At 42.2% G+C, this 15,850-nt stretch overlaps 10 protein-coding genes across 10 annotated transcripts; 6 read left to right on the forward strand and 4 right to left on the reverse strand. All coding sequences in view use genetic code 12, as the record gives it.

Moving 5' to 3' along the window:
• Nucleotides 1-546: 546 nt before the first annotated feature.
• SMC5 (DNA repair ATPase) lies at nt 547-3,723 on the forward strand (the record flags this gene model as incomplete). Its single annotated transcript, XM_001486177.1, has 1 exon — nt 547-3,723. One exon carries the CDS (start codon nt 547-549, stop codon nt 3,721-3,723), a length of 3,177 nt encoding a protein of 1,058 aa, XP_001486227.2.
• A 13-nt stretch (nt 3,724-3,736) lies between these two features.
• On the reverse strand, nt 3,737-5,245 carry PGUG_01899 (glutamate--tRNA ligase; the record flags this gene model as incomplete). The annotated part of the gene is made up of 1 exon (XM_001486178.1): nt 3,737-5,245. One exon carries the CDS (start codon nt 5,243-5,245, stop codon nt 3,737-3,739), a length of 1,509 nt encoding a protein of 502 aa, XP_001486228.2.
• Nucleotides 5,246-5,676: 431 nt separating this feature from the next.
• On the forward strand, nt 5,677-6,774 carry PGUG_01900 (uncharacterized protein; the record flags this gene model as incomplete). The annotated part of the gene is made up of 1 exon (XM_001486179.1): nt 5,677-6,774. One exon carries the CDS (start codon nt 5,677-5,679, stop codon nt 6,772-6,774), a length of 1,098 nt encoding a protein of 365 aa, XP_001486229.2.
• Nucleotides 6,775-6,804: 30 nt separating this feature from the next.
• Nucleotides 6,805-7,311, forward strand: PGUG_01901 (uncharacterized protein; the record flags this gene model as incomplete). Its single annotated transcript, XM_001486180.1, has 1 exon — nt 6,805-7,311. One exon carries the CDS (start codon nt 6,805-6,807, stop codon nt 7,309-7,311), a length of 507 nt encoding a protein of 168 aa, XP_001486230.2.
• A 5-nt stretch (nt 7,312-7,316) lies between these two features.
• On the reverse strand, nt 7,317-8,087 carry SYN8 (syntaxin; the record flags this gene model as incomplete). Its single annotated transcript, XM_001486181.1, has 1 exon — nt 7,317-8,087. One exon carries the CDS (start codon nt 8,085-8,087, stop codon nt 7,317-7,319), a length of 771 nt encoding a protein of 256 aa, XP_001486231.2.
• A 1,392-nt stretch (nt 8,088-9,479) lies between these two features.
• Nucleotides 9,480-10,157, forward strand: PGUG_01903 (uncharacterized protein; the record flags this gene model as incomplete). The annotated part of the gene is made up of 1 exon (XM_001486182.1): nt 9,480-10,157. The coding sequence occupies one exon, from the start codon at nt 9,480-9,482 to the stop codon at nt 10,155-10,157; it is 678 nt and encodes a 225-aa protein (XP_001486232.1).
• Nucleotides 10,158-10,248: 91 nt separating this feature from the next.
• NCE103 (carbonate dehydratase) lies at nt 10,249-11,103 on the reverse strand (the record flags this gene model as incomplete). Its single annotated transcript, XM_001486183.1, has 1 exon — nt 10,249-11,103. The coding sequence occupies one exon, from the start codon at nt 11,101-11,103 to the stop codon at nt 10,249-10,251; it is 855 nt and encodes a 284-aa protein (XP_001486233.2).
• Nucleotides 11,104-11,331: 228 nt separating this feature from the next.
• Nucleotides 11,332-13,617, forward strand: PGUG_01905 (putative ATPase; the record flags this gene model as incomplete). Its single annotated transcript, XM_001486184.1, has 1 exon — nt 11,332-13,617. The coding sequence occupies one exon, from the start codon at nt 11,332-11,334 to the stop codon at nt 13,615-13,617; it is 2,286 nt and encodes a 761-aa protein (XP_001486234.2).
• A 50-nt stretch (nt 13,618-13,667) lies between these two features.
• SGA1 (glucan 1,4-alpha-glucosidase) lies at nt 13,668-14,879 on the reverse strand (the record flags this gene model as incomplete). The annotated part of the gene is made up of 1 exon (XM_001486185.1): nt 13,668-14,879. The coding sequence occupies one exon, from the start codon at nt 14,877-14,879 to the stop codon at nt 13,668-13,670; it is 1,212 nt and encodes a 403-aa protein (XP_001486235.2).
• A 599-nt stretch (nt 14,880-15,478) lies between these two features.
• On the forward strand, nt 15,479-15,847 carry PGUG_01907 (uncharacterized protein; the record flags this gene model as incomplete). The annotated part of the gene is made up of 1 exon (XM_001486186.1): nt 15,479-15,847. The coding sequence occupies one exon, from the start codon at nt 15,479-15,481 to the stop codon at nt 15,845-15,847; it is 369 nt and encodes a 122-aa protein (XP_001486236.2).
• Between the last annotated feature and the right edge of the window lie 3 nt (nt 15,848-15,850).

Consider the following 15,850-nt stretch of genomic DNA (forward strand, 5'->3'; position numbering starts at 1 on the left):
CACAACATGTTATGGGTGTAGTTTTCACTGATACATACCATCTTTATTGAACGTGTTTTGATCTCAAAAATGATAAACACCGGGTTACCCTGCGCGCGCCACAGAATAGACGATCTAAGAGTAGAGCGAAGAGAAGAGATGAACAAGAAAAAAAGTGTATTTATGTGTTGAAACAAGGGTTGAATAGACACATTAAATATATCAGAGTAATCTAAATCAACATTAAAAGGTTGTTCTTGCAAGATTTTCTTGCTACTTGAAAAATGATTAAACGGATTGTACAAATATGAATACTCTACTAAACTTTTCATACTCTTTCTTTTCGCTTCTGTAAATGTTGCTTGTACCTGTCATCTGCGCTCCACCATAATTTTTTTGTTCCCCTTCATCACTCTCTACTGGATCATCACCTCTGCCATCCAATGCACCAAATATACTTATCGCGTTGCAAGCACAACTATACAATTTATTTCCTAATACACTTCAGCCTTATATTAACCCCAATCTCAGCCATTTTCACCATTTGGCTTATGCATTTCCACCACCATGCACAAGCGTCAGAAAACTGAAAAGTTTCGACCGGGCTTCATTGTTTCTGTGAGAGTTACCAACTTTACAACCTACTCAAATGCAGAATTTCAGCTTTCTCCCACATTAAACATGATCATTGGGCCCAATGGTACGGGAAAATCAACCCTAGTGGCCGCAATCTGCCTTGGACTAGGCGGAAAAATCGAATTAATCCGCAGAAAGACATTGAAGTCGATGATAAAAACAGGATGCTCAGAAAGTACCATTGAAATTACCCTTAAGAATGCAGAAGATGCAAATCCCGAATATTTGGTTATAGAGAGAACATTTACTGCGACTGAGCTGAATTGGCTTGTAAATAATCGTGTCTCGGACGAACGTACGGTTCGTAATGTGTGTCGAAAACTCAATATTCAACTCGATAATTTGTGTCACTTTCTTCCTCAGGAACGGGTGGCGGAATTTGCTACTCTTACTCCTGAAAAACTACTTTTACAAACCGAGCGTACATTGGGAACGGGCCACCTTATCAGCCTTCACGAAGACCTCATACGTCTAGACTCCGAGCGAGAAACTGTGAAATCCGAACTTGAAAATAACAGTTCAAAGCTCGAACGGTTGAATGTAGAACGACAAGATCTAGAGGCAGAGGCGCAAAAATTCGAGGATTATCAAAAGAAATCCAGAGAGATAGAACTCCACAAGATGCTACTTCCGTACGCCCAATTACAGGACCTAAAAGAGAGACAAAAAGAACTTAAAAGGCAGCGAGATGAAGCAAAGAAAAAGTTACAAAACTTCAACCTTACGACCCAACCTTTAGAAAAGCAAATACGACAAACTGATGAACAAAGAAGAGATATACACGAACAACTCGACAAGCTCAAGCACCGCCATTCACTGTTAACCACCCAATACAAGCAACAAACTGCACAGGTTCGAGAAGCAACAGACAAGATCACTGAACTAAAAGCGTCTGTGGAATCTCTAGCGAACAAGTCTGAACGTCGAAAACAAGAGGCCGAGAAACTAAAACAAGAACGACAAGAATTGGAAGTCAAGCTTCGATCTGTACCTGAAGTAGACGAGGAGGCTTTAAAGGACGCAAAGAAGAACCGCGATGACGCTTTCAGAGAATTAAACGAACAAAAGAGCAAAACCCAGCAGCTTGAAGATACAATGGAGCCCAAAGTATCTCGAATTCGTAATCTTCAGGCTGACTTGAAACGTTACGAGGCCAAACTCACTTCCACTGACAAGTTGCTGGTGCTTGAAGCCAGAGGAAGACCGTATAATGAGTTGAGAGAGAATGCCCTTAAGGGTCATCTCTTACTTCGAGAAAATCCTCAGTTTCAGCTGCGATACTTTGAAGCTCCCATAGTATCTTGTGAGGTTACAGAAAAAGCTTATGCTCCTTTTATTGAAAAGGTGATTGACAATAATACTCTTCTCGCCATTACTGTTCCTGATCAAGAGAGTTACGATGAGGTTTCGAGACTTGTTTTCTCCAAATACAACGTCCCCATGAGACTCGCATTAGATGAGCCTGGTCGTTTACCAGTGCCACGTGAAAGGCTACACGAATACGGCTTCGATGGGTACCTTTCTGATTACATTAATGGACCACCAGTAGTGTTGAATATGCTCAAAGTTATCTCCAAGCTACACATGATTCCAGTAAGAAAGAATCCCATGTCTGACGAACAGTTTCAAAAACTTATTACTCCAAATGCTACTGGTCAGATTCCTTTCATGAAGTTTGTGGTTGCAGACGATTTTGTGAGTGTCTCACGATCAAGATACGGGTCCCGACAATTTTTCTACTCTACTGAAAAGGTGAGAAATGCCTCATTTTTCGTTACTGGCGGATTGTCTAGAGAGGCTCGCCTAGATATCAAAGAGAAAATTGCGTCAGTTTCTCAGGAGTATCAACAGTGTCGAGACGAAGTCAAGCAACTCCGTCAAACAGCAGACAAGAATAGACTAATTTACGAATCAGTGAGCAAAAAATTGAGCGCTGCCCGTGTTAAGGTGGAAGAGCTCCAGTCAGTCAGATCCAACAGGGCCAAATTGGTAGCCTATATATCTGCGAAAGCTGATAGAATCAAGAAGATGGAACATGATGCACAAAAGGATTATACCGAAAAAGTTCGACAAACCGAACAAAGGATCAACGATATGTTTCACACAAGAGCCACAAAACTGGCAGAAGCTGCTCAGACGCTATCTCAGTTAACCATGCTTTCTATCGACATGGACTGCAAGAACTTTAAAATTCTTCAGGAAAAGAACCGTATAACAACTCTTAAAAAGTTGATTCACAGTCTTGACGATTACAAAAAGACTCTTGTTGAAGAATACGAAGAATTGAAGCGTAAGTATGACGAAATCAAGAAGAGTGATGCTGCACGGAAAGTTCGACAGCAAAGTGAAAACTACACGGAAAACGACAGAACAGTACTTTCATCGCTCGCTGAATCTTATCTTCTGGAAAACAATTTGAGTGAGGCCTTTATTCAAGACAGGATTCATTTCTTAGAAGACGAGCGGTCGGTGATGGCTACAGCCGACCAGAGTGCCATAGCTACTTTGGGACAAAGATTGCAGGAGATCAAGCAACTCGAACAAAGAATACCTCACCTTGAAGAAGAAAAGCACAAATTGGACAAGCAAATTGACGACAAGCGAGCCAAATGGGAACCTGAGCTATCAAGCATTGTTCTAAAGATTTCTTCAGCATTTCAAAGCAAATTCACAGCAGTAGCTAGTGATGGGCAGGTGGAATTGGTGAAAGCTGAGAGGTTTAAAGATTACAAGTTGCAAATATTGGTCAAGTTTCGAGAAAATACCGACCTAAAAGTGTTGGACAATCATTCTCAATCTGGTGGGGAGAGGGTGGTGTCCACGATTTTTTTCATAATGTCACTCCAGGGATTGACGGAAGCACCCTTTCGAGTTGTTGATGAGATAAACCAGGGAATGGATCCTAAAAATGAAAAGATGGCACACAAGTATTTGGTTCAAACTGCCTGCGAAAATGATGCTTCTCAATACTTTTTGGTTACACCAAAGCTACTCACAGGTTTATATTACCACCCTGAAATGGCAGTTCATTGCATTTACACTGGGCCCTTTATAGAGAGCTCTGATAAATCTTTTCTTGACTTTAGGCAGCACACTGAAGTCAAATAATATATACAAGAATCTAAGCATTGACATACTTTTTCAATCTTTTGACAGCAGTATCGTCGCCTAGCACTTCGACTAGCACTGGAATTGTGAGACCAGGAGCACCCCCAGCCAAAGCATTGCGCAACGACTGAAAAACGTCCTTCTTTTTCACATTGAATTCCTCACAAATTTTTGTGGTTGATTCTGCAAAAGGTGATGCCCAGAGTTCCAAGAACCTTTGTACAATTTTCTTGAAGGTAGGTGTTCCTTTTGTAAAATCAATATCATCGTCTGTAAACAAGTATGCGTGGTTTGTTGTGATTTCGTTGAGGGATTGTAAACTGGGACCCAAAGCCACAAGTATTTTCTTGAGGTATGTGATGTCGAATTTATGGCCCGTGGCTGCGTCAAAGACTGGAAAATATTCAGCAGCCACCAGATCACAATCGGTCGATATTCTCTGCTGCAAATGCTGTTTGTTGAAAAAAATTAATTTAGACTCATTGACCTTGACATTTCCTTTCGTCAAATGGTTAAGAGAGAACTTTTCAACCAATTGAGAAAGATTCATGGTTTCGTCTACTGAAACGCCGGGAGTATCTCTTGGTGGAGACCAACCAAGAAGAGCAACAAAATTAATCAAAGCTTCTGGTAGAATTCCTCTTTCCTTATAGCTGAAAATACCAATATCCCCAGATCTTTTAGATAATTTTTTATCGGCCATTGAAGTCAAAAGCGGTATGTGGGTGAATTGTGGAGGTTCCCAACCGAAGGCACGATATAATGCAATATGCTTTGGAGTCGAAGGAAGCCACTCCTCGCCTCTAATGACATGGGTTATGCGCATAAGATGGTCGTCAACGACATTGGCAAAATGGTAAGTTGGAAGACCATCAGATTTGAGTATCACAAAATCATCGTAACGTCTATCGTCACTATTGTACTGTTGTTGCAAATTCAAATGCCCATGAAGTAGATCATCAAATGGCTCGTATACGGAAGGCGATTTGAACCGAATTATATCACCGGTTTCCAGTGGATTGTGCAAACACTTACGGTCATAAGTCACTGTAGTTGGCGGTTTCAAAGCGGCCGCCGAGTCTCTCAAAAACAAAAGACGTTCTTGCGAGCACGAACAGCGATAGGCATGGCCCAATTGAATCAATTCTTCGGCATATCGTTGATAAATAGAGGTTCTGTCGGACTGCCTATAAGGTCCATACGGCCCACCTTGCTGAGGCCCTTCATCCACTTCAATTCCACACCACTTTAAACTGCGATATATGTTTTCCTCCGCTCCCTCAACCAACCGCTTTTGATCTGTATCCTCCAACCGAAGCAAAAACTGGCCACCAGTATTTTTCGCTAACAAATAATTGTATAACGCTGTACGAAGACTTCCTAAATGTAGAAAGCCAGTAGGAGAAGGTGCAAATCTCGTCCTTGCAGCTACCGCAGGATGTACAGTTCCAGGGTTTGAACTTGGCACCGATCTTCGTAACTTGGTGCGGAGTGCCAGTTTACTGTACCATCGTAAGAGCATGTAGCTTGATTCGAGATGGTATACAGGAAACTGGTGAGATACGAGATGACGACTGTGTACAGGAGCGAAGCTAGACTGCCACAGTAGCCATTTATGAAGCAAAAGATCAAGTCACACAATCAAAAGATCAAAAACGAAGTAAATTTATAAGTGATCGTGCTGAACGTAAATTGAAACAATGTTTCTACTTGCTCAAAGTTTCATTTTCATTTATCAAGTGTCTTTTAATACTTAGTTTCGCATTGAGAACCAAAGAATTTCATTACAAGGAAGGAATTCCGTTAAAGTCTTCTCCCGTCTTCTCCCGGCACCCCCTGCCCCACCGTATTACGCCCTTGCAGCCTACCCAGTATTTGCCACCCTTCTGCTTACATAAGCAGGAGATATTAAAAGGTGTGATTCCCCCTCGCGGTGATCATTAACTTGCTGCAATGTGCAGATCCAAGAAAAACGATTCCAACTACAACGAAGACCTTGAAAAGGTTGTTTCCAATGTCAATGACCTCAAGACCAACTTGGGTTCTTTGGCGTCTTCTTTTTTTGCTGAAGATGGTCCTTTCACTGAATGGCAAGATCGGGCAAAATCGTTATCATCAGGTGTGATGGATGAAGCGTGGAAACTGGTCAATGAAGTCAAGGGCGAAGTACAGAGTCTCTTGGATGATGACGCGTTTTTCCCTAAGCCTTATCAGACAAGACTGGGAAAACAAGAAACAATTGATAGGGTGTCTAATAATGACTCTAGATGGGGTACATGGGGCGGCTGGCAATCGAGATGGCGCGGTCAAACCCCATTCGGGTTCTACTCGTATCAAGCTCCATCGTCCAGGTCCTACCACGAGTGTTTACAGAAGAATGGAGAAACGGTATGGGACTCCGAAGGGTATTGGAGGTGCTTGTTCCCCAATGCCGAAGTGCCTAATCTGATTCTTGCGAAGAAGGATTCTAATCAAATTTTGACCAAGGAAGACTTTAATAATGCTGCTGCACATGCCAACGTTCAGGATGGCGTGTATGATTTGGGTGCAAAAGGCACATACTTTAAGCAGTTTACAGACTACCTCAATTGGAAGGAAGCGATGTATGAGAATGTGAGACGAGAGAAAGAGAACCGGTGGAACAAGTTGAAGGACCTGAACCAGCTGTGGCACGAGCTGTGGCACGAGAAGCATCACAAACGCGATTTCTCTCATAAGCTGTTGCACGAACGGTGGCACGAGAAACATGATCTGCCTCAAGAGTCTCCAGAACAGGTGGAAAAATCTGAGCCACAAGATTTGGGAATCGTGTCGTACTCGGTTCTGAATGTTTTCAATTCCAGCAATGAAGGAAACTTCTTGTCGGAGACCCGTACTGAGCGTTTTAAGGACGGTTCCACTCGCACCACAACCACCACTAAGCGTAAGCCCGTGGATTCGCTGGACTGGATTACGGTAGAGGATAAGACCGATTTTAATGGAAACGATATGAACAGTCTCGCGGCTCAGAACGACAATCAAAGCAGAAACGGCTGGTTCTGGCGCAAGTGACTAAATAATAAAGTGATTGTACATAGATGAATGAATTATGAGAATCTGAATATCTGGTGCAGTGGGCCTCGAGAGTGCTTATTTCCAAGTCGGCTCGAAGTTGACATCGGTATCATGAACCCCTTAAACAAGATCATCTTTCTTTCGGCATTCCTTGCGTCGGGATTCTTGTTGATCTTGCTTTCCTGTGCATTATATAACAATTGGAAACCATTATGGGTCATTGTCATCTTTTTAGTGGCGCCTCTTCCCAATATCATAGCATCATCAATTGAGAATAATCGAGACGACTTTTTGACATTTAGTAACGATCATGGCAATAATCCTACTCCTGTTGAAGAGGCTGCCAAGTATATCACCGGATTTTTGATAATTAGTGGTATAGCATTACCGCTCACATTATATCATACCCATATAATCGAAGTGGGATCTACAATCATGAGTATAATCGGAGGACTAATAGTTTATGGAGATATCATTTTGTTCATCTGGTTTTTCAGTGATGAAGAGGAGGAAAATGACGACTTTAATTTCTAGATTATCTAATTAAGTACCACCAAAAGAAGTATCAAGATTACCGTCAACACCACTATGGTGACTAGGCTTCCATTTTCTCTACATGCTTGTCGAAACTTACGAAGCCGGTCAGTGGCTCGGCGGAGTCGAATTTGGGAAGCATCAACTCCCAGTTCCAAATCGTTGAGAAGAATTAAATGGTCGTCCACCTCGTCATTAATAGACACTCCCATGGCATGCTGGCGACGCACAGAGTCATGGATAGTATCGAGCTGCAGGTCCTGGTCGAGAATTTGCTGTTGATGCTGAGCGAAAAGTTGCTGGTTTGTATCGGGATCAAACGATCCTAAACTTGCCTCTTCATCGTCCCGATATGGTTTAAAGGCTTTGGTTCCCATAAGCTCGCTACGCATGGTATCAGGATCATCCTGGAACCGCACTGTCTTTGGTGTTGATGCTAATACTGCGGTAACCTCTGGAATTGGGTCAAAGTGTAAGGCATATTCAGAAACGTCGATATATGTATCGGATTGTAGGCGGTCGAAACAGCGCTGATATCGATCGAGTCGGGCCTGGAATTCCGTTATGGCTGCCTGGTTTGTTCCATTCACCAAGATGTCATGTAACAGGGACAACTGTTTTGCCAGGCGGGAAACATGGCTAATAATATCTAGATTATCGTTGGCAGATGGCTCCAAGCGAAGCACCAGAACAAGACGCAGCCGCTCATCGAGTTCCAGCTCCAACGCCCCTAACTGGGTGTCCACTTTTCTAAGTGCCTGGTTAAGCTCATTCATGATCTAAGAACGCAACCAGCAGACGATAAAGGGTGGCACCCAAACACCATTTATGTGCTGCCTGTGGCGTAATCATCGGCCCAAATTAGCGCCGATGCTGAGGGTAGACCGGAACCACATATGTATTGCTGGGCACACTGGCGTCTATGGTGGCAATAAATTGGCGTAATTGGCGTTCAATCTCTTCTGTTTCCGCCACAATCATATCTTCTATGCAGTCCAACATATTAGTGACATTATGAATGCTGGAATTACCGGTGGCGATTTGGGACTGAAAATGAGTATGATGATTTCTATTGGTTTTCCGCTCCGGGGTTGTAGGAATTGATGAAGCTACGGTTTCTGTAGTCATTGCTGACGCGAGACTATTTCGCGACGACCGGCGTGACGTAGACGATGACGATGATGGCGATTGAAAAGAGTATGCTTCCCACGAGTCGGCAATATCTTCTGGGATAAGGTTGTCTAGCTGGACGAGTAGGTTTTGGCGTCGTGACATTGGGTATTTTCAGAAGTTAATGGTAATATGTGGAATGTAGCCTGGGAATATGTGCTGGAAGTAATAACAAAGTGATAAAGTAGTTATTGAGTAGTTATTAAGTAGTAACTTGTTGATTTGTCTGAGTTTTGTAAGAGTGGACTGATTGCACTATTAATACTTTTTGCGCGTAAACCATTTGCAGTCGCGGTCCGCGTCGCGGCTGCAGGGTGTCGCCTGTTTTAAGGTACTTGACCCATTTGGACAAAAGGTTTTTGACGGTACAATCGCGAAGACGCATAAGGGAGCGTCAAAATTTGCGTAACAAGGGATGGATTCTGATGCAATTGCGGTTGTCAATAGTGGAGACAATAGCGATGCAGCATTCGGATGCATGGCGGCGCATGACATTGCATCCGATACTTATTGTTCGTGGGTGCTGCGTGCACCCATACACCCTGAAGTTGCAGCCAATGGTGCCAAAGGTGTCATCGAAGAAGAAGAGTGAAGAAGGAGATGATGAAATTTTAAATCAGTCTTCTTTCAGATCTCTTTGTTTTCTGGGTACGAATTACTTTTCTTTTTTTATTTGAATTTATCATTTCAAGCTTCCATTTGATTGCTCTTTCCACCATTATTGTCTCAACCATCTTGTCGTCTTCTACTTACCGTCTACTGCTTACCATCTTCTGCTTATCGTCTTCTCATCTTTTCATTTATCATCTGTTCGCAATGCTGTTTCTGCCGGTCTCTGCAGCAATGTCGCCGCGGCGCCCCGCGGCGTATGTCGCGCGCAACCGCCATTCAACTACTATAAGAAGAGGTCGCCACGTTTACTTCTCTATTATAGACAGCATTTAAAAGTTTAAAGTTCACAAAAGATTAATAATTAAAGCTCACAAAAAGTACTGACCATGACCTCTGCTAAACCATCAACTATAGTATGTGTTTTTTGCGGATCTTCGTTTGGTAATAAACCTGGTTATGCCAATGATGCCACCGAATTGGGACAAAAGTTGGCCCATAAAGGCTGGGGAGTCGTCTACGGAGGCGGAACTACCGGTGTCATGGGTGCAGTGGCCCGTGGATGCGCCACTAATGGAGGATATGTTCATGGAATAATTCCCGAGGCATTGATTTCGAGAGAAAGAACCGAAGAAAGTGCCGAGGATCTCAATCAAAAACTCAAGGAGTCAATTGACAATCACGATGGCAGTACACCTTTACCTGACTCGAAGGAATACGGAAAAACCACGTTGGTGAAAGACATGCATACTCGGAAACGGATGATGGGAGAAGAAGCCAATGCATTTGTAGCACTTCCTGGTGGATATGGCACTTTAGAAGAGCTTATGGAGGTGGTTACATGGTCACAGCTTAATATTCATAACAAGCCTATTGTATTGTACAATTTGGATGGATTTTATGACAACTTTCTCAAATTCATTAATGACGCAATCGAATCTGGATTCGTTTCGAAAAAGAACGGAGAGATCATCAAGGTGGCATCCACCGTAGACGAATTGATAAAAGCGATAGAGGAGTACGAGGCGCCCGAGGGAAAATTTAATTTAAAGTGGGATACCACCTAAATATCTATATAACGGATCTCACAAAAGTGTAAAGAATGTAGCCACTATAGTGCGTTCATCTAATGCATCAGAAAAGTATGGGTTGATGCTGTTAATGAGGGTTGATATCGTCCGACTCATCGTGCACGTGGAACAAGTCTTCAAACTCATCATCTGGAATTTCAAGCTCGTTCAAGTAGCCGGTGCTCACATCGTACATCATTCCCCACACCTCGATTTCGCCATTTTTAAGAGCCATCGAGGCAGATGGGTGACGCTTGAGCGCCATCACAGACAGCACCACATTAAGTTCTGCCAACTTACGAGCCTTCATTTTAGGATCATCATTGTACTCATTGAGGAGTTTCAAATTGGCAGCTCTAATGTGACGGATAGGATTGAGCCATAAATCAAGTACCCCACCAATCTTCTTGGACGAGAGCGATGCCCATACGCCTCCACAATCGGTGTGACCACAAACAATGATTTTTTTAACTTTGAGAACATCGATTGCAAATTGAATGATACCTTGTGAAGAAATATCACTAGCAGTGATAATGTTGGCAATGTTTCTATGGGTGAAAATCTCACCTGGAAGAGTAGCCAAACAGCTTTCTCCAGCACGAGAATCAGAGCATCCGATCCATAAAGTATGAGGAGATTGTCCTCTTCCATTAAGTTCAAATACCTCAGATGAATGGTTATGTTTGATGGAATCAACAAAGTAACGATTGTTATCCAAAAAATCCTTCTTGGTGGACTCCTTCAGCAACAGAAATGGAGTATGGGAGTGAGAACTAGCACGAGCTGAAGTCTTGAGATAATCGGCCAGCGCCAAGTCCGTCTCGTTGTCATGTTCTAATTGATATCTGAGAATATTTTCCCTACCCATGATGCGACTCAAGGTACCAAGTTGTCTATAGCTACGAAATAAAACCAGTGTGTGGTGAGAAAATTGTGGCGGCATCCATCCATTTATATCAATTTTTTTGTCATCTCAACATTCGGAACCCAACCGTAGTGACGTAGCCCATCTTGCATGGCCGTTAGCTAAGCGCTTACCCGCCAAAGATGAGACGATAACGATTCGGTTACGCCGGTGCAGGCTCCGCCGGCGCTCGCCACAACTCGCCGCACTCGCCGCGGTTGCGATGATTTCGCATTGCTAAATTCCCATCGCGATTCCAACGCGTCGATGACTACGGAAGATCTACGCCTGTTGGTGGAACCACAGGTTATATCCGAGGAGCAGCGTCAGTTCAACAAACTTTCCAAAGATAGAAAGTTGGATAGACTTAATACGCTTATTCTGAAGTCTCAAATTTATGCCAATATCATTGCTGATAATATCATTAATAACACCTCCAAAAAGAAACGCGCCAGAAATGAAAGTCCTCAACCTGTCAAAGCTCAGAAAACCGCCAGCGGGAAACGAGATATCATGTCAATGCTCACAAATCCCAAACCAGAAACAACCTATCAACCATCGTTGATTACTGGTGGAACCATGAAAGATTATCAACTCGATGGATTGGAATGGCTTCTGACATTATACGAGAACGGCCTCAATGGAATCTTGGCAGACGAAATGGGGCTTGGAAAGACTCTTCAATGCATTGCATTTCTTAGTTATTTGATTTCAAATGGAGTGACAGGACCATTTCTCGTCGTGGTTCCACTCTCCACTTTGAGTGGTTGGTTCAACGAAGTACAACGTTTCGCACCATCAATGAAGGTCCTCAAGTATACAGGAACCAAACAAGAAAGACAAAAGATAAGGCTCAAATCAGATTATAATCTTATACTCACATCTTATGAAATTTCCATTCGAGATTTCACCAAATTGAACTCGGTATCGTGGAAATACCTTATAGTTGATGAGGGCCATCGTCTCAAAAATAGCGAATGCCTACTTATCAAAGTACTAAAAAAACTTGATGTCCAAAATAGACTTCTCATAACAGGCACACCATTACAAAACAATTTAAATGAATTATGGTCATTGCTCAATTTCATTCTTCCCGATGTGTTCCATGACTTGGAATTATTTCAACAGTGGTTCAATTTCGACGAGCTCACAACCATGAAAGACGACGAAGACGACGATGAGACAAGAAGATTGATAGAACTTAACATTCAAGAAAACTTGATTCATAACCTTCACACCATCTTAAAGCCATTTATCCTTCGCAGAGTTAAGAAGGATGTCATAATGAACTTGCCTTCGAAAAAAGAGTATTTGATTCATATCCCCTTGACACTGCTTCAAAAGAAACTCTATAAAGATGGCTTGGATAATAATCTCCATAGAAGCATTGTCGAAGTGAATTTGAAAGAATATCTCTTTTATAACCACTCATCAACCTTCAAATACCCCAGAGACGAACCTGAAATTGACGCGTATTTACAAAAAGCCTACGATGATCAGAACCTAGAGGAGCGACAAAAAGACTATAGCTTCGTTGAAGAAGATAGCGACGACGAATTTGAAAGCAAGAGTCCACGAAAATCCAAACCAAAGACGGTCAGAATGACAAGAAAACAAAAAATCATTGATGAGTGCTTCCATAAGATAAGCAAGCATACGAGAAATCTCTCACTTCAAAATGCCGTGGTCCAATTGCGTTCGATATGTAACTCACCTTACACTTTTTACGAGCCATTTCCTCTCAATGATTCCAAAACCAGTATTTTCATGGAGGTGTTTTATAAAAACTCGGCAAAAATTCAGGTCTTGGACCAGCTAATTAATGAGCTCTTGCCAGATCATAAACTATTGATCTTTTCACAGTTTACCAAAATGTTGGATCTCCTTCATGATTGGTTAGATTTCAAAAATATAGGGTTCTGTCGTCTCGATGGATCAACATCTCATGAAGATCGGGATACTCAGATCGATCAATTCAACACTGACAAATCTAAAAAGGTCTTTTTGTTGTCAACCAGAGCAGGCGGGTTAGGAATTAATTTGACAGCTGCCGATACTGTGGTGATATTTGACAATGACTGGAACCCCCAGGTTGATTTGCAAGCGATTGACCGTGTGCATAGAATAGGACAAAAGAAGCCAGTCAAGATTTATCGCTTCCTCATCAAGAATTCAGTGGAGGAGATTCTCATTAGCAAGAGTTATTCTAAGCGGTTTTTAGAAAAACTTGTAATTCAAATGGGTCAGTTTGAGTTTAATAAGTTTCTGAAAATTCTTGATATTTCCAATGAAGAGGCTTCAAAACTATCATTAAAGAATCTTCTTGAAGTGTCGAAAAACTTTCAGTTCCTGGGCGAGACCGAAGAAGGATCTTTTCAAGTTTCTTACGATTTAGACGTGCAACCTGAACTGGCGGTTCTCACAGAGACAGAATTGTCTGAGTTGAACGACAGGTCCCTTGCATGTTATGAGACAGAAAAGGACTACCCCAACATCACGGTCTACGAGACTACTAATAACATGGATAATTCATCAATGCCGTCACATAAATAGTCATGATTCAATAATATTAACAGTCACGAATCCTCAATAAATAGTCATCATCAAATATAGCCTATGGCTTTCTTTCTCCATCTGATAGCATTCCACACAGCACCGTAGCTCCACGTCAAGTCTCGAGCGCCTTCCATGAGTCCGTTATATCGATTGAACTGTTCAGATATGTGTCCTTGGTCGTCCACATGGGCCTGAATAATTTGCAAGAATGAATCAGAGTAACTGAACATTCTGGAGGTGATCAATTTGAAATCGTCAGATCCATACGAAATCTTGTTTCCTAGACGTTGGGGAAAAAATTGCTTGAAGAATTCTCGATTACATTCATCAATGATAATGTCTTGACGATTGTGATTCAATTTGTACACCAATTTGTAAACGGCTTCGGCTGCAGATGCAGTGCAGAGAAACCACGGGTTGCCCTCAGAAGTTCCGACTCCATTATAAATGTCTTCCGGATAACGTCCGAGAGCGGCACCAATACCCTCCCCACTCAAGTTTCTGTTCAAGTGATAAAGTTGCTTCATTTGGTCGACAAATGCATGTAATGTTTGTAGAACCTTGCTATCGTCGATGTCAAAGGGTATACTAGTATGGTTTCCAGCTTCCAAATTATGGGAGTGGAGAGCTGCGAGAATGATTGCTGAATCAAGGCCTCCTCTTTTACCCGACATCACCAAACTTGGGGTTTCTAGAAGGTGATTTTCACCCACAAACCCAGCCTCAGACAATATAAATTTCTTAACGCTTTCGAAAGTTGACGTCAAATTTTGAACAAACTCAAAGTCGCCAAACGCTCGTGCTATGTCGATGCCATCGACTAATGACCGAAGATGTGCCATGGAAGTGTATAAGTGAACCCCATGTATCTCCTCCCACAAATCAAATGTCTGCATCTCCCAGTTGGCAACGACAAACTCAAGATCCGGTTTGACTATTTCATGGTAAACGTAGTATGGAGACTCAAGATCGGGATTCTCAAATTTTGCCTTATGTGCCAAGAGCAAATTGAGGTACTGGATAATAGTAGACAGTCTCAACGCCGGACCGTCGCTCTGTGGACGACCCCATGCCCCGTTAAACGGTGTAGAGTTCAAGTAAAACTTTGGCTCGCCCAAACCAGAGCGTTTCTCGTCGTCAAATTTTCCGCTCAAATTGTCAAGTCGTTGAAGAGTATGACAGTTAGAAATATAAAGCTCAACTAAACGCTTCGTTTTGGAATCTCCCAAGTTCGTGTCATACAAATGTTCCATGAGCATTCTTACCGTGAGAGCAGCATCTCTGGTCCACTGATAGTAATAATCCGGGTTCTTACTTGAAGGAGAAGCCAACACAGCACCAGGCTTCACATCATGCAAATTTGTCTTTGAACCACCAACATTGGCAAGAATGCCCCTGAATGCTATGGAAGATTGTTGCGAGAGCCATGCTTCAAAAATCTGTTCTGGAAATCAAGTCTTTATCAAGAGAAAAAAATGCTTGAAGATGCAAGGCAAAACAAAACTGGAATTGAAAGTAGGATACCAAATCTCATCGTGAAGTCCTAATGCTGAGATGAAAATGTGAGGTGAACAAGATCAAATGGACCGCAATTTGTGGGGTAACCCAGAAGTAAAAATTGTAGAAGTTTGGCCTTTAATAACGCTCAAGATTGATAATACTGAAATGAAACAAGTATGAGGAACTGAGTAGAGCGAATCCAAAAGTTCTTAGATCAATATCTAAATTTTCTTCTTGCAACTAGCTTGCTTTCTGTTATCTGTTTTGTTATCTTACGTTTGTGTCTTCTCGTGCACCGGTGCACCAGTCTCAGCACTCTTACCGCAGCGATGAAATTGTTCAGGTCGAAATCGCATTCATGTTCTACATTATCGGAGCATTGTTATTGCTCCATGCCACATATTCCTCATTTGAGTTGCACCAGGTACTCAAAATATCACATTTAAATTCTGCATCGGTACCTTTGGACATAATTGTGGAAGTGGGAATAGGGTTAGTTTTAATATTAGCAGGCGCCATCAAGTCGATAGAAAACCCATCAGTTCTTGATGTCCAGAATAAGGTTCAAACACCTAAACATAGATTCCTAAAGGACATTGAAATGAGAAAAGCGACCGTAGAGCTTGAAGCCACAGGTTTTAGCGAATATCAGTATTTGGAACTGAGAGTAGATTTTATCGACATTGTGGAAAAACGCCGGCAGCATGCCGCTTGGATCGAAAAGTAATGA

The sequence above is a fragment of the Meyerozyma guilliermondii genome, genomic scaffold (assembly GCF_000149425.1).
Source record: "Meyerozyma guilliermondii ATCC 6260 scaffold_2 genomic scaffold, whole genome shotgun sequence".
In the NCBI taxonomy this organism is placed as follows: domain Eukaryota; kingdom Fungi; phylum Ascomycota; class Pichiomycetes; order Serinales; family Debaryomycetaceae; genus Meyerozyma; species Meyerozyma guilliermondii.